General features: G+C 46.0%; 1 protein-coding gene across 4 annotated transcripts in view; it reads right to left on the minus strand.

Moving 5' to 3' along the window:
- Positions 1 to 16,263, minus strand: part of LOC8035036 (cyclin-dependent kinase 14) — a 53,381-nt gene that overhangs the window by 19,599 nt on the left and 17,519 nt on the right. For all 4 annotated transcript variants that reach the window (XM_029968608.4, XM_029968609.4, XM_029968610.4 and 1 more), the window contains exons 5-6: positions 5,212 to 5,384; positions 15 to 109 (exon numbers count right to left, since the gene is read on the minus strand). In XM_029968608.4, coding sequence (XP_029824468.2) covers positions 15 to 109; positions 5,212 to 5,384 — 268 coding nt within the window. The remainder of the gene's footprint in view (positions 1 to 14; positions 110 to 5,211; positions 5,385 to 16,263) is intronic.

The raw sequence follows: 16,263 nt of genomic DNA on the forward strand, positions 1-16,263 counted from the left end.
AAGCGGCCACTCACTTGCTGTAGCCCCGGTAGACCGTCGCATACGAGCCCTCGCCGAGCTGCTCCAGCCTCACGTACGCCTCCAGTCGGCCGAAGCGCAGCTGGCTGCCCTGCAGGACACACTATGTCGGCGATTTTCTGCGGTGAGCCGCAAACTCGCAGGCCACAACGCCGGTCCAGTTACTTAATTTTGCTTCGTCACTCCCAGCTATTACGGAGCAGGACTCAAATTATGCTGCACCGATTGCACCCATTCTATCCCAATGCTTGCTATTGTGTGATTTCACCTGTGCCAAAAGGCAAGGCAGTGCTAGAGCCTTCCCCAATGGGGACTATGGGCACCCTCTTAAAGGTCAAAGCACAGACGGAACTTTCCGCTAGGCAGAAATTCCTTCTCCAGTGCCCTTCTTTCCATTCCCATTACCACTATTCCTTCCTCCTCACCTGAAAGGAGGGCCTGGGAGCTACTATACTCCGTCCCATACATAGCGTGCAACGCAGTCAAAGCTAGCGCACCGGTTTGCACTGCCGACCACCTACGTTCGCCCCATAAAATAGTGCTACCCCTGCAAGAAAAAAAAAGAAGTCGTAAAATGAGCATTTTTGGAGCTAGTAACTGATAGTGGCGTTATGATTTCGACGGAACACCGATTTTTTTTTTTTTTTGTTTTCAATAAAAAGCAAAAGATAATGTAAACTACTCCAAAGTCCAAATTGTTTTCCGTTTTCGTGCGTGCGGCAGTCGCTTCGGGTTTACGGGTTGTGCGGCTTCCCCTGCCTCGTCAGTTTTGAGAAGATGGCCTCTTACGCAGGAAGCTTCCCTCTCCTGCTCCGATATTTTCGGAGATTCGTTGTATGAAGATCTCGAAAAAGTGCAAGCAGGTGATTACCAACGTGTACGCGAGTTCAAGAACGCGTTTCCCGGAGACGTCGGTCCGTGAAGTCCTGGAGATGGTCAGTAACGACACCGGAGTGTCTGGCAAGGTGGCGTCCCCGAAGCGAGGACCTCGCAACGTGAAAGTTTCGAGCACGCGGACTGTGTTGTGAACTGCCTTGTGTTATTTCTGGTGTTAAAATCGGCCTTGTGGCTTCAAAGTGAATCAAGCCTCAAGAAGGAACCGTGTCGGTGATGAATCGTGCCTACGGCTCCGTCTTGATCGGCTAAGTGGACGATGCCCGTGGTTGCATTCCAAAGCGTCTGGGTTCGTTTGCCTGCGGGACCGTAACCTCGGTCGGCTCCGTCTGCCTGAGGCACCTTAACCTTGGTCAGCTAAGTGGACGACGCACATGCCCGTGCCTGTATTCCGAGGCCCCTGCTTTCCTCGGAAAAGGAAACAACACTCGATCCTGATCTCGAGTGCTGTGTGTTGTGTACGCGTCTATTGTGAATCACTCCCGGTTCATGGGAACGCCGGCACCAGAGCAGCGAGATACTGCCGTCTGGATGACTTCCATACACCGGCGAGTATTTGGACTCTGAAGGAAACTTCCATGAAGTCACATCATGCGAGGGAATGCCAAGCCGTCTGACCAATGGCAGTGCGGTCCCCTAATCCCAGTGTTCGTTGTATAAAGGACCGTCCACCGCACTCTCAAGGTACTCTCGGATTTTCACGCTACCACGTAAATAAACGGCTTTAAATGGAGACGCCCTGGATCTCGACCGTTCTTCCGTTTTGACGAGGCCGGCGCGGGGTTCAAAGGGAACACCAACCCCCAGTCTACCGCCTTATAAATAAAAACAATAAGATAATAGAAATTGAAATATACACTTCTGCAATGCACACAATTTCGCACAAAAAAACGTAAAAAAACAAACAAAAAAACTTTGCGTTTGAAGTGGATTGTTTGTTTGAAGTTTGAAGTTGAAGTGGACCGCCACCAAGACGTCGGTATCGCAAGAGCAGCGCCTTGTACCACTCGGCCACGAAACGCGCGGAGTAACACAACTTTTTTTGTGTTTTTTTCATGCGCACTACTTCAGTACATTTCCCAGCGTTGCACGCTATGTTTGAAACGGAGTATAGCACCCCTCGATAAGGAGTAGTTCCGGATTTTCCACATCGCCCAGTGGAGGCCAGCGTGGGGCAACAGGCCTAATGCTGCATCGGCGTTTGGCTGGAACTCGAGTCCCGGCCGCATTGGCCTCCCGCACTGGCCTCCGACATATGACGAATAAAATCCAGCACTACGGCTTTCCCATCCATAGGTGTTGGAGCTACTCCCTCTAGAAAGAAAAAGAGGCTCCCTCCTTTCAGGGAGGGAAAAAAGGAGACATAGAGGGGCAGTTTCCTTCTTTCTGATTGTTTGTCGGCTTTAGAGGCCAACCCACAGAATCGACTTCTGCCGGGAAGACAGGTTCCCAGTTTCTTACTCTCCATTCCCTCGCGCTCCTCTCCCCTCCTTTCCCCGCAGGAACGGGCTTCTAAGCTACTTGCCACAAGAAAGAGGAGGATCTCCTCCTCCCCCGAATGGAAAGAAGGAATTAAAGGAGTTTCGTACTTCCCTGTCGTTAGCCAGCTTTAAGGCGCGCGCACAACTGGCAAGGGTGTACATTCTCAGGCCCAGCTTTTGGGATGCCACGGGGTGGGGCGTCCCGCTGGATTGCCATAGCTTCACGGAGGGAGTGTTCCACGGCAAATCCTCCTCGTCACCCGAGAGCGTCGAGACGACCCACATGTTGCTGGCACTTCCGAAAGCGGGGTGCCATGTACGCTTACCAGTATCCCAACATACGTCCACTCGTCGGAAGCAGGCTGACAGTGAGCCCGTTCTCAACTAGATGCTAATTTAAAACCAAATAACTCCGCATCCCTCTCCGTTACAATGCCACGTGCTGCTATCTGTCTCCGACTGCTTCACCTGGACCGACTGAAATCAACGGACGAGGAGGCAGCACCGCTGGCTCGAGCACTCAGCCATATACTTTACTAGGGGGAACACTGAACACTTTTTTCATTTACATTAAACAGAACGACGGCCGTGCCGAATCCTCTCTTGGTTGAGTGGTTTATTAAGCAGCGCCTTTCCCCCTCACCCCCTTTTTCTCGCCGCCAGAGCACATGACTAGGCAACGCCTCGAAATGTGGTGCTGTTGACAGGGTGCACGGATGAGAAGACAGATGCGAAGCAGCAAGCATGCGGCGTCTATCAATGGACGAAGTCCAGCCGGTAGTTAAATAAACCACACCGAGAGATGGCGTTGGTAACCTACCGATCAAGAAGGACAAAACCTCGACACCACGATACGTCTACCCATACAAACTATGCAAATCCTGTCCACACTGAAGCCATTGTATTCTCGGGGAGTGTACTATGTCCCTCCCAGTAAAGTATTTGGCTCAACTTCTCAGCTTGAGAGACACACAATGACCACCAACCCCTTTGTGCCTAAGTAACATGAACTGCAAAAGCTACTGCCGAACATCCAGAAACGGCAGCTGTGGAACCATCAAAGGTTGCCCGTGCATGTGTTCATTACGAAAATTAAAAAAGCGCAAAAGACAAGGACAAGAGGGAGACAACACTTTTGCGCTTTTTTAATTTTCGTAATGTTTAACCAACTAGGTCAACAAATCATTTTGCATGTGTTCAACCTACTTCAATCAATCAACACACTTTCTGTTTCGATTTTATTTTTATTTTTTTTTTGCTGTAGTTATTTTTTGGATTTCTATTATACATTGTTCCAAATGGTCGCTCGTGTGATGCCTCCAAAAGGATGACCTCGGCTAAATAAGTAAAATGAAAGCCGGGGCATTAACGAAAATACGTATTAAAATGGAGAGATGGTCTAGTTGGTACACGATTTTTAAACAATATGTGCCGTAAAGCAGGGACAAAAGTAGAGGGACACAACGCAAAGGAGAATAAATAGTCTCATTTTTTTTTTCAATAAACATTCAGTTGAAAGTAGCACTTCATGTTGTGTTCCTCTCTGTTTTACGGCAAGCAGGACGGATGGTTACGCACCCGCAGGTGCTGAAACAATGGACCCTGGCACTACTGGGTTAGTCCGAGATAATATAATGTTTGGAGGTTCTTATTGTGCATTAAAAAACCACACATTACACAGCACTAAACCTTCACCAGAATTAGATAGCCCCGGCAGTAAAGCAGAAATTTCAACTCAACTAATTATCTTATTTTCTGATTTTGCTTTTTAACTTTTGATTTTCACTTCTCCATTTCAAGATACTAGAAATCTGGGTGGGCACCGCAGTAGGCATGAGAGAAAAAATTCTTGAAGCATTCACCATGATGAAGATTGTCGACAAGGTTTCTGCACCGCCATTAGTCTAGATCAGGGCAGAAGAGGCTGGGTGGAAGAAATACGACGACGTCTTGAGACGACGTCGTGTTTCTTCCACCCAGTCTCAGGTGGTTTAAAAAAATGGTAAACAGTATTACTGTTGTCCTTTAGCCAGAAAAATGGTACGGGTGATCTTTTGGGAGGTGAGCATTCGTTCAGCGGTGTACGGGAGTAGCTACGAGTCCTTTCTGCTTTCTCAGCTGACATTGGTCTCTCTTTGCTGCAAATTCTTCCTTGTTTCCCCTCTCCTCTCCTCTTCTTTCAACACCTGGGATAGGCTCTTGTCAATGCTCTTTCGTAAAGAGCCTAGATTGAAGATGGGGCTCCATCTCATACCATGGGGAGCGTTTGCAATTTAATGGCGGACACCTTCCGCGGCGACTGGTTGCAATTGCACGTGCACTGCACTTTCGCGTGGCGAGCGGGAAAGCAGGAGGAAAGGCGGAGGTGTTTGCAGACGATCTATGTTTTCGTCACCTCCTCGCAGCTCGTACTGCAAACGCGGCCCATCAACCATGTGACCCTGATCGAGCAGTTGAAAGCTCTAATACAAGCTCTCGACTCCTTCGTAAGCATTAAATGGTGTTGCCAGCTGAAACAGAGACCCATGTCTTCGCAATTCATTTAGATGCCAGATAGCCAGCCAATGTCTGAATGAGGAATGCTTTCAGGGACTCGAAATCTCCAGAGAGAATTTGCATTCTCCTTTCCTAACTGAAGCATTTTTCACTTAAGATCAAGCACTCTGCAATGTGTGGTTCATCGGTTTATGCGATGAACGCATCTTCCACTCGACCCGGTGCTTTGTCCTCGGCGGTGACCGAGTGGGCGTGCACGGCGCGTGTCCCAGCCAGACGGCGGTATCTAGCCACCCAGTGAGGGGAAGGGGGGGAAGAGCACCTCTAGTAACATGGAGGGGCTCCTGGCCGCCTGGGTCGCCTTGTGCTGGGACAGGAGCACCTCCGACTTGGGACGGGCGGGGCGACAGACTGGCCGGCGTTCCGTCGTGCTGCATCCGTCGAAGCTGCTGCTGTGCGGCGTCGGCCGCAACCAGCCGGCCTTCACGGACGAGCCTGCCGGTCGAGAGACTGGTTTGATCGATCGATCGCTTTAATTTCAATGCCGCAAAGGCTACCGAGGTCTTAGAGTACCGAGAACGGCCAACAGAGGTGCAAGGACGTAGGCTGGCTTGTCCCAGATCTTTGCTTTATTTGACTAATTGGTCTCACAAAAAGTGCTCTGATCAGCAAACACTAAACAGTAAGCCCTATTTATTTATTTGTTTCAAAAAACACTGCCAGCTGAATTTTGCAAGTTAAGGCATGAAGAGGTGCACTACATCGGGACAGGAATTAAATGCAAATGCACGACAGAAAATGCATGCACTCTATTTTACGAAAAATATTACTCGAGAGCATGATTAATCACTCGTGATTAAAACTTTTATCTAGCAAAAGAATTACAAGTAGCAGTGCCTGTAACTCCATGAGGCAACTCCATGAGACAAACAGACCTAAAAAGAAAAGTATTTGAAAACTTTTTTTTTCTGCCTTAAACCAAGGATACCTAAGTGTTTTGTGTTTCTGCCCTGTGTCACAGCTATCATTGTACTTCAGATAATCTTGAAACATTAAGTTGATCCAGTATCATATTGTACAAAATTTTAAATTTTTGTACAACTAGGTAGCTGGCATAGACCGGATGAGGCATAAAAGAGCGACACAGATGCTTCTTTGCTGTATGCATTATGACTATGGTGCCTGGAACGCGTCTCCGACTGGTGTGTTTACCGCGGCCAAAAAAGTGGTCCCTCGATTTCCGCCTGATGACGTCATAAAAGTGTCATGCTGTCGCCGGTCGTGGCCCTGGCGGCGTCTCAGCAGTTGTGGTACAAATAGCAGACTCCTGTTCTGCTGCAGGTCACTTTCCACTGTGACAATTTACGGAAGCTAGAGCAGCCAGAAGTTGGGACGCCTGGGACGTCCCAATGCCACAGAAGCCAACGTCACAGAAGCTGGAGTGTCATGCAACAGCATGACACTCCGGCTTGATGATGATGATGATTAGGGTTTTAGTGGCGCATTGACAACGGAGGTCATATTGCGCCAATTCAATGTTGTTTAACTGGCACTAAGCAAAACGGTTTAAGATAACAGTATAAAAAAATTACAACTGGTGTAGGTAGCCAGTTTTCTTTAGGTAGTCGAGAACACGGTGAAAAGGCACTAAAGGGCAGCCACTAAGTAAAAACATTGGATGAAAGGGAAGATAGCCTCTAAAAAGTTCAGGGAAGCTAGACCGGCGCAACTGATGGTGAAAAGGGCAATGCCATAAAATGTGTAACACTGTAAGGCCTTTCCCACAATGGGCACAAAGCTTCACATTTTCGTCACGAAGAAGGTGCAAGTGCGTCAAGCGTGTCTGGCCAATTCTTAGGCGGCAGAGCAGAACCTCTACACGCCGTTCCCTGTGAAACGAGCTCTCCCACAGGGCCAAAATGGGTTTGATGACATGAAGCTTATTGTCATACTCTCTGTCCACTCCAACTGCCATGACATCAAAAGTGATTTCTTCAAAAACGGCTTCAAATCTTGATGAGGTAATCCCCAAGTTGTTACTAAATCCTTGGCAGATGCAGCCAAGCCATCGGCTTTCTCACTCCCTGGAATCCCGACATGACTCGGCACCCAACAAAATTTTATGTCATGTCCGAGTCGGAGGGCTCCATATAATTTACCTCGTACATGTAGGGTAAGCAGATTCTTTGTAGGGAGCAGTGAGGACACAGCCAGTAATGCGCTTTGAGAATCAACAAAGAGAATAGCTTTCCTTATATTGTTTTTTAGTATGTGATCAACAGATAGTAAAATGCCATAAAGCTGTGCAGAAAAGATGCTTGCCACACAGTTAAGTTGAAGAGATTTCATGAAGGAACCAGAATATACTGCGCAGCCAACAAAAGAAGAGGATTTCGATCCATCAATATAGAATTCAGTGTAACCTCTATATGTCTCCTGCAATGAAAGGAACTCCTGCTGGAGAACTCGTGGGGAGGTAACCCGCTTACTGTATTTTGTAAGTGTCCAGTCGCAAACGATTGGGACTTCGTCCCAAGAAGCAACTCTCTCCCTGTAATTTAGCACGGCAACATGAAGTGGGACATGAAGGGAAGCACTGAAATTTTGAATGCGAAAGTCGAGTGGCTGTATAATGCTCGGCTTGTTTTCAAAAAGTTGAGAAAAACGACAGGTATGAATGGCATTGTAAGCTGGGTGCTGTGGATTAGAATAGACTCGATAAGCATAACAAATACTCAGGTACTGTCTGCGTTTCTCAAGCGACATCTGATGTGTATCGGCATATAGGCTTAACACAGGTGATGTGCGAAATGCACCGGAGGCAAGTCTGAGCCCTAAGTGGTGAACGGGGTCTAGAATCTTCAAAGTAGAGGATCGTGCCGAATCATACACGACTGCACCGTAGTCAAGGCGAGACCGAACCAGGGAGTTGTATAATCGAATAAGGCATCGCCTGTCCGATCCCCATGAAATGTGGGACAACACCTTTAGAACATTTAAAGAACTTAAGCATTTGCGTTTCAAGTTTTTCAAATGTGGCACAAAAGAAAGCTTCTTGTCAAAGATTACACCAAGAAATTTAGGTTCCTGTTGAACAGATATGTCTATGTTATTGAGATGCAAAGTGGGGTCCAAAGACAAACCCCTGCACAGTGAAAAGGGAACACAAAGAGTTTTTTCGGGAGAAAACTTGAAACCGTTTTCATCTGCCCATTTGGTCATCCTGTTGATAGTGAGTTGTAGTTGCCGTTCACAACTGGAGAGGTTACATGAAGAGAAGGAGATCTGCACGTCGTCTACATAAAGAGAATAAGATACCGATGGCGGTATCACCCTTCCAAGACAGTTGATTTTAACAGCAACGCTTAAAGGTCCTCCTTGAGGGACCCCATTTTCTTGGCTAAAAACATCTGACAGTGTGCCACCCAAGCGAACCTGAAAGGTTCGCTTGGTTAGGAAGTTTTGTATGCACTGAAGCAGTCGACCACGCACACCGCAGTTGTACAGATCTCGAATGATTCCATACCTCCATGCGGTATCATATGCTTTATGCATATCAAAAAATACCGAAACGCAATGTTGTCGGTGCACAAACGCCTCACGAACAAGGGTTTCTAAACGAACCAAGTCATCTGTGTTTGATCGTCCCTCTCGAAATCCACACTGGTTAACATCAAAAAAGTTCTCAGCCTCCAAAAAATAAAAAAGACGCCGATTAATGAGCCTTTCATATGTCTTCCCCAGGCAACTAGTGAGTGCGATGGGACGGTAGCTTGTGGGGACAGATCGATCTTTTCCATGTTTCAAGAGAGGTATAACATGAGCACATTTCCAGCACTGAGGGAATGCAGCTTGTTTCCATAGGTGATTAAAAAACGTCAGCAAATGGCAAAGTGATTCAGGGGACAGGTGTCTAAGCATTTCATAATGAATTTTATCTGGGCCTGGTGCAGCCTGCTTTTTTGTAGGAAGTGCTACCTTGAGTTCACCCATAGTGAATGGTTTGTTGTATGAAACAGTGGCAGACCCTAACATGGAGATTGACTGCTTTTCAGCAATAGACTGGAATTTCTTAAACTTTACGCTGAAATTTGAGCAACTACTGATAAGCTGAAAATGCTCGCCAAGGATGTTTGCTTGATCTTTGAGTGATACAGAGGAGGAGGAAAAGAGAGGAGTTTGAAAGGATTGGTAATCTCCTCGGACCTTCCGCAGGCGGTCCCACACTTCTTTTAACGGTATAAAGCTATTTAGGGCTGAAATATATTTAACCCACGATGTCTTTTGGCTTGTTTTCTCGTCCATCGAGCCTTGGCTCTGCTTTTTTAAAATTCTATCAAGTTAAGAGGCGTCGGATATCGGCGGAAGATTCCCCAAGCCCTATTTTGTTTCTTTCGAGTGGCTGTACACTCATCGTTCCACCAGGGTTTGCATCTCCTGGGGAGCTTACCAGAGGTTTGTGAGATAGACGATGCAGCAGCATTAATTAAACATTCAGTGACATAAGTTGTCGCCTCCTCTGCAGACATACTAGTAAATAAAGAGGGGTCAAACACAGCTTCTGAACCAAACAGAGTCCAGTCGGCCTTCTCAAACTTCCACCTCGGAAGGCGGGTCGAAAGCAAAGGAAGAGGTATAATTGTTTCTAAAATTATGGGGAAGTGATCGCTTCCAAAAGGATTATTTAAAACCTTCCACGAAAAACATGGAAGTAAAGATGGTGATGATATGGAAAGTTCTATTGATGTGAATGTGTTATGAACAGAGCTAAAAAAGGTTGGTTCTCTCTTATTCAAAAGAGAGAGTCCAGATAGCGATAGGAGCCGTTCAATAACTCCACCGCGGGAATCTTGACGAGAGCTTCCCCACAAAGGATGGTGGGAATTAAAATCACCTAAGATTAAAAAAAGGTTTGGGCAGTTGATCTACCAGGCCTTGGAGTTCATGTAGATGCAATGGACTGTTAGGTGGAAGGTAGAGCGATACAATGGTGATGAGGCGATCAAAGAGGACACAAACTGCCACTGCCTCAAGTGGTGTTTGAAGAGGTACTTGAGCACACACCACCCCATTCTGCACTACTACTGCAACACCACCGGAAGGAGTGGGGGACAGGCGATCCTTCCTAAAAACTTGGTGACGACGTAAGATCTGTGTACGATTGTCATTGAGATGAGTTTCCTGTAAACAGAGTGCCACGGGACGGAGCTCATCAAGAAACATGTTCACGTCATCAATATTACGAAGAAGGCCGCGACAGTTCCACTGCGTGACGCCCATATGTTTACTCATAGCAATAAAAAGGTAAAAATAAAAAATAAACTAAAAAAACAGAATGAAACATAAGATGACACCACTATGGTTTAAAATCAATTTTTACACGTGGAGCGTTTTTCTTTTTCGACGTATCTGTCTGCCTCCCAGTGGAGTCACTGGGGGCAGAAAAAGAGAACACCGATCCTGAGGAGGGAGCCTCCTCGTCGGATCTGGGCCCACTCTCGTCCATGGGCTCCTCATGCGTCGCCGACGGCCGCCCCTGGAGGGTCGACCGCCGCGACGGCTCACCAGGTCTATTCGGACCAGAGGTGCGGGGTGGCCGGCCCCGACCAGGGAGGGCCTTCCCCTGCTCTGAAGTGGATGCTAGTGAGCCAGCATCCACCCTGGGCTTGGGACCCGGTGCCATTGGCACCGCCCCTGTGGGTTTAGGAGGGGACTTCAACGAGAGCCGCAGATCATCCGGAGACGTCTGGGTTCCCGTCGATGCCGTCACTGGTCGTGCCGGTCCCCTGCGCACGACCTCGGCATATCCACCCTTCGATAAGAAAGAAAATCGTTTTTTTGCTTCTACGTATGGTATGTTTTCTTTGGCTTTCAGCGTCAGAATTTCTTTCTCTTGTTTCCAGAGAGGGCAGGAACGCGAGTATGAAGGGTGGTTACCTTCGCAGTTAGCACATTTTGGCTCATTGTCACAGTTGTCGGCAACATGTTCTTTGCTTGAGCACTTAGCACATGTGTCGGCCCCCCGACAGCTACGTGACCCATGGCCGAATCGCTGGCACTTGAAGCACCGTTGGGGGTTCGGCCCGTAGGGTCGGACTCTGCACTGTATAGTAGCCTGCCTTTACAGTGGCAGGGAGAGTGGTGCTGTCAAAGGTTAGGATGATGTGCTTTGTTTTTCGTTCGTTGCCATCACAACGAATATTGATTCGTCGCGCAGCGAGAACTTTTTGGCTAGAGAGGCCCTCCACTAACTCTGTGTCTGATGTGTCTAGCAGGTCGTCCTCGGAGATAACTCCTTGGACAGTGTTCAGTTTGCGGTGCGGAGAAACAGTGACTTTGTAGTCCGAAACTGAGTTGAGAGCCAGGAGGGCATCACTCTGCTGTTTTGTACTGATCTCTACAAGGAGGTCTCCGAATGCCATTTTCTTCGCATGAAAGTTCTGACCAACAACGCCTTCTAGTACCTTGGCTACAAGGAAGGGGGACAGTTTGCCCAGTGGCTTTTCACTTTCAGAATGTAAAACTAGAAATCTCGGAAACTTTTCGGAAACAAGGGACATTTCAAATTGAAACGGTACTTCGGTGCGGACCCTTTTCAGGGTCCGATCAGGAGGTTTTTTAGCTTGAGAACCCATATAAAGGGGGAGGGTTTTTGGAAACTGTGGTGCACCGCCCACCACCGAGCCCAACAAGGGAATAGGTAACGCTCCATAACAAGAATGGCTTGGCTGAAGACGTTACGCTATTAGTGCTGCCCAGTCTCTATAACCAAGAGTGGTTCTGGACAAGGTGTCTGTCGCCACCCAAGGTTAGCCCTTGCCGCCAAAGGAGTTGAAAAGGAAAGAAGAGAAATGAGAAGAGTGAAGAGGAGAAGACAAGGATGAAAGTAGAGAAGGGATAGTAGAAGTGGCGACTAGACTGAATCATCCTGGCCGGGCCTTACCAGGACTCCCGTCTACGAGAAGCAGGGGCCGAAGTGGTGTATTGCCTCACCCGCGGGGCCCCGAAGGGTCCAAACCTACCCCGGGCTCGGCTCAACCACCAGGATGCCCTTTTCCCCGGACACGGGAAAGCCACGCACAGCCATACGTGGGCGGGCGAACCCGCATGGCTCGGGGTCCGTGGAGACGCCACTCTCCAAACACCTGCTTTCACAGGTGCCCCCTGCGGGGGACACTCCGGCTTCTGTGATGCCATTTGTTGCCACATTGGGACCACTTTTGATGTATGAGCAGGATAGGACACCAAACGCAAGTCGTAAGACACAATCCAGGCACCATATTATGACTAGAGCCCTGCGTGGATAACAGTTTGATTATCCACATCCGCAGACTTTGTATCCGGATCCGAACCGCATCCGCAAACTTTTTACATTGTTGTATCCGTATCCGATCTGCAAACTTTGTATCTGTATCCGAACCGCATCCGCAAAATGTGGAACCAGATCCGACTCACAATCCAGGCATTCATTGTATATCATAACATATCGCGAGAATAAAAAAAAAATTAAAATAAAAAAAGCACTTTTTAAAGGGGCACTGACACCAAAAGTCATATTCAATCGTTTCGGATAATAAAAAAAAATATAATTTTGATGTGTCAGTGCCCCTTTAAGTTGTTTGCTTATCTTTGTACAAAAAACTTTCGAGCCACCATTCAAAGTAGATGTCGCTTTAACATTATCAGTTTCATTATATTTATATTAAAAGCGATCAGCCTTCCCGAGACACTGCGTGTCGAAGGAAAAATGATCTCAGTTATGAGATCGTGCTAGGAGCCCGCGATACTTTGCCCAGAAGTGCACAAAAAGGACGTCAAGGCACTTCTTTTGTTTTTAGAATCATGACCACACTACTCTTTGCGGAGAAGGGGACGTTTCTTCTACTTTTATGTGACTTGTACGTTTGAGGTTTTCTTTGCCTGGAGAAAGTTTCTGCTCTTTCCCTGCCAATGTACTCGCTTCTCGGGACAATTGATGCTCTGCAATCTTCACTTTTTCCATATATAGCATTTTTGACAAGAGGAAACTCACTAACTGAAACGATTTTCAGTGAGGATCAGATCTTTCTTAGGATCCCTATTGTTTCTTCGAAATGCATTTTGTGAAAGTATGTTTCGTAGACAACTTTTCATGGACATACATTACATGGACACACGGTTCGTCGACGCTGTACGTTTTGCGGACACATGCCCCTGCGACGTTCTGTTGACAATGCATTTCTTCACTAAGCCGCTAAAATCTAGCACGCAATTCACTAAGGCGAGCTTAACCAAACCGTACCCCCCTCCCCCCTGTAATCCAGGCAAGGCGCAAAAAGTTTGTTACGAAAATAGCAGGGCTGTGTGCGACAAAACGTCTCAGGTTTTTCAATGAGACGAGCACGAGAACCTTTTCAGTCAAACGTCGCGTGTCGACGTTTGATCAAAAGTCACATGTCGACGTCTGCAGATGGAACGTCAGTCGACGAACTGACTGCCACTGGGCAAAAAATTAGATCCGGATCCGCGGATATCCACATCCGCAGTCTCTGACCTCCGCATCCGATCCGCAATCCGTTAATATTTGTCTAATTTTTATCTGCATCCACCCGTTCACTGCGGATATCCGCGGATATGCAGGGCTCTAATTATGACTCAAGCAATTAAAATACTGCAAAACCATAATGTTTCGTGTTAGGACAAACCTGAAAGAAGACAGAGGAACACAGACTGCATTCCGTTCTTATCCTCCCCCAGCATCAAGAGGATTCTGCTCCTGCACTTTGTCAGCACCACTTGTGGTTCTGACGAAGTGCTCCACTAATAGAGCACTTTGTCGCTTTGTCACTTTGTCCTCCACTAATGCGCCAAGGCAAAGTAAGAAGTCCCCGAGTACTACCTTTTTAGTCACTGCTCAAGGCTTCAATACCCAAACATATGTGCACACTTTGCTCTCGTACAAGTCCTCCTCAATGTCCTAATACCTCGCAGCTACGTCTTCCCATATGTATGCATATAAAGATGTTACAGAATATCTCAAAATACGTAGTTATAAAAAAATTGTTTCTGCACCACGGTAGTACAGTGGAGTCAGTGTGCAACAGAAATTGAGCTTCTTCAAACACCACCACAGCGATGAAAGTAAGCTTATTGCTACCAAATCTTTGCCAATGTAATGACTTGTTTTCCCTCCCACTGTATCAATAAATCCCATATTACCACTTAAAGAGGCACTAAACCATTTTCTGCGATAGTCTACTTATGGTCTTAACTCAATCTATGGGCTCTAAGCATTCTAAAAATACCAAACAGTACATACATGCACGGCCGATTTCTCTAAAATTGATATCAAAGGTCAATAAATCAGCTTGGGCGAATAGGTGGTTCATGCTTACACTTCACAGTGCACAAGAGCAAATGCACCTCAAAAGTTCACACACATAAAGTAAGAACACTCACAATGCACTAACTCCCAACTCTGGTTTGTATTGTGCTTCATCTTCATCTTCTTTTACTCTTATATATAAAAAAACTAATTTGAGCTATGGCTGGTATAACTAGGCAACGTTTCCTAAATAGTGTAACTCATTTTTTTTTTTTTACAAATTTACTGAAAGGGTTTAAAAGTAAACGAACTGATTGATGCGCATGTACCCGTCAGGCGTATTCAATCTGATGCTAAAGCACCTTGGTATACTAACACCCTAAAACGTCTTTCCAATAAAAAACAGCGACTTTTTCGTTCAGCTAAACAACGTAACACGATTGATAGGTGGGAAGCATACTTTGCAGCTGAGGTCGAATATTCCCGAGCTGTATCTGACGTCAAAGAGAATTTTTTTAAGAACACTTTACCGGGTCTATTGTTGAATGACCCCAAAAAGTTCTGGAAGACTGTTAATATAAATGACGACGGCTTAATTTCTCTTAGCGATGAGTCTGGGGCGTTAATCCCTCCAGCAGAATATCCATCAGTGTTTAATAATGTTTTTTCAAATAGTTTTTCTGTAGCTGATGGAAATGTATCGTATGACGTTCCACGTTGTGAGTTTAGCCCTATGTTTCCAATTTCCATGGAACCTACTGGAATTGTAAAGTTAATTGATTCTTTGAAAGTATCATCGTCATGTGGAAGCGATAATATTAACTCAAAATTTCTAAGACAAACTAAAATGTACTCATCCTTTTTTTTGGCCAAAATTTTCCAGCAATCTCTTGAGTGTGGAACGCTCCCAATAGAATGGAAAACTGCGAAGGTGGTTCCACTGCATAAGTCCGGTAACAAGCATTCTCCATTAAATTATCGACCCATTTCACTAACAAGTATTCCTTGTAAAATAATGGAGCACATTTTGTACTCTCATATTTTCAATTACTTAGAATCCAATTCATTTTTCGCTCCTGCTCAACATGGTTTCCGTCGCTCATTTTCTTGTGAAACGCAGCTGCTTCATTTCACCCATTGTTTGCATGCTATACTGGACAAAAACCATCAGGCTGACTGTATTTTTCTCGATTTTTCTAAAGCATTCGACAGGGTTAATCATAAGTTACTAATGCTTAAACTTTCTTCATTAAGCCTAGATCCTGGCTTGTTAACCTGGCTGGAATGCTTTCTAACCAACCGCTCACAATATGTAACTCTAAATGGCGTTAATTCATCCCTGACTGATGTTATATCGGGCGTACCCCAAGGTTCAGTTTTAGGCCCGCTTCTTTTTCTAATATTCATTAATGATTTACCAAGTTGTGTTTCTTCCTCCATGCATTTATATGCAGATGACTGTGTAATTTATCGGGAAGTTCATGATGATGATGACGTACGCATTTTGCAATCTGATTTAAATAATATTACTCTTTGGTGCAAAAAATGGCGTATGGAATTAAACCCTAACAAATGCAAACTAATGTGCGTTTCCCGGCAAGGCGCACGCCCTTCAAAATATACACTAACCGACATTCAACTTGAATCTGTAAACTCATACCGTTATCTGGGTGTTACTATATCGTCGACATTAACCTGGAAGCCTCATATTGATATAATAATCGCCAACGCTAACCGCATGTTAGGATACTTACGACGAAACTTCAGAACGGCCCCAGTTAACTTAAAACTTCTTCTTTATAACACTCTTGTACGGTCAAAATTGGAATACGCAGCCTCTATTTGGGATCCTAACCACACGTTTCTGCATAAAGCTCTCGAACTAGTTCAAAATAACGCCGTTCGTTTCATTCTGTCTAATTATAATCGAACAGCTAGCATATCATCAATGAAATCCAGTTTATTGTTACCCTCTTTGTCATTGCGCAGAAAGTTTTTTCGACTTTGCCTGTTTCATAAAGTGTATCATCATCAGTCGCTGCGAGACCATTTCTTTACATTGCCTAGCTA

The sequence above is a fragment of the Ixodes scapularis genome, unplaced genomic scaffold, assembly GCF_016920785.2.
Source record: "Ixodes scapularis isolate PalLabHiFi unplaced genomic scaffold, ASM1692078v2 PGA_scaffold0__279_contigs__length_252992795, whole genome shotgun sequence".
Lineage (NCBI taxonomy): Eukaryota > Metazoa > Arthropoda > Arachnida > Ixodida > Ixodidae > Ixodes > Ixodes scapularis.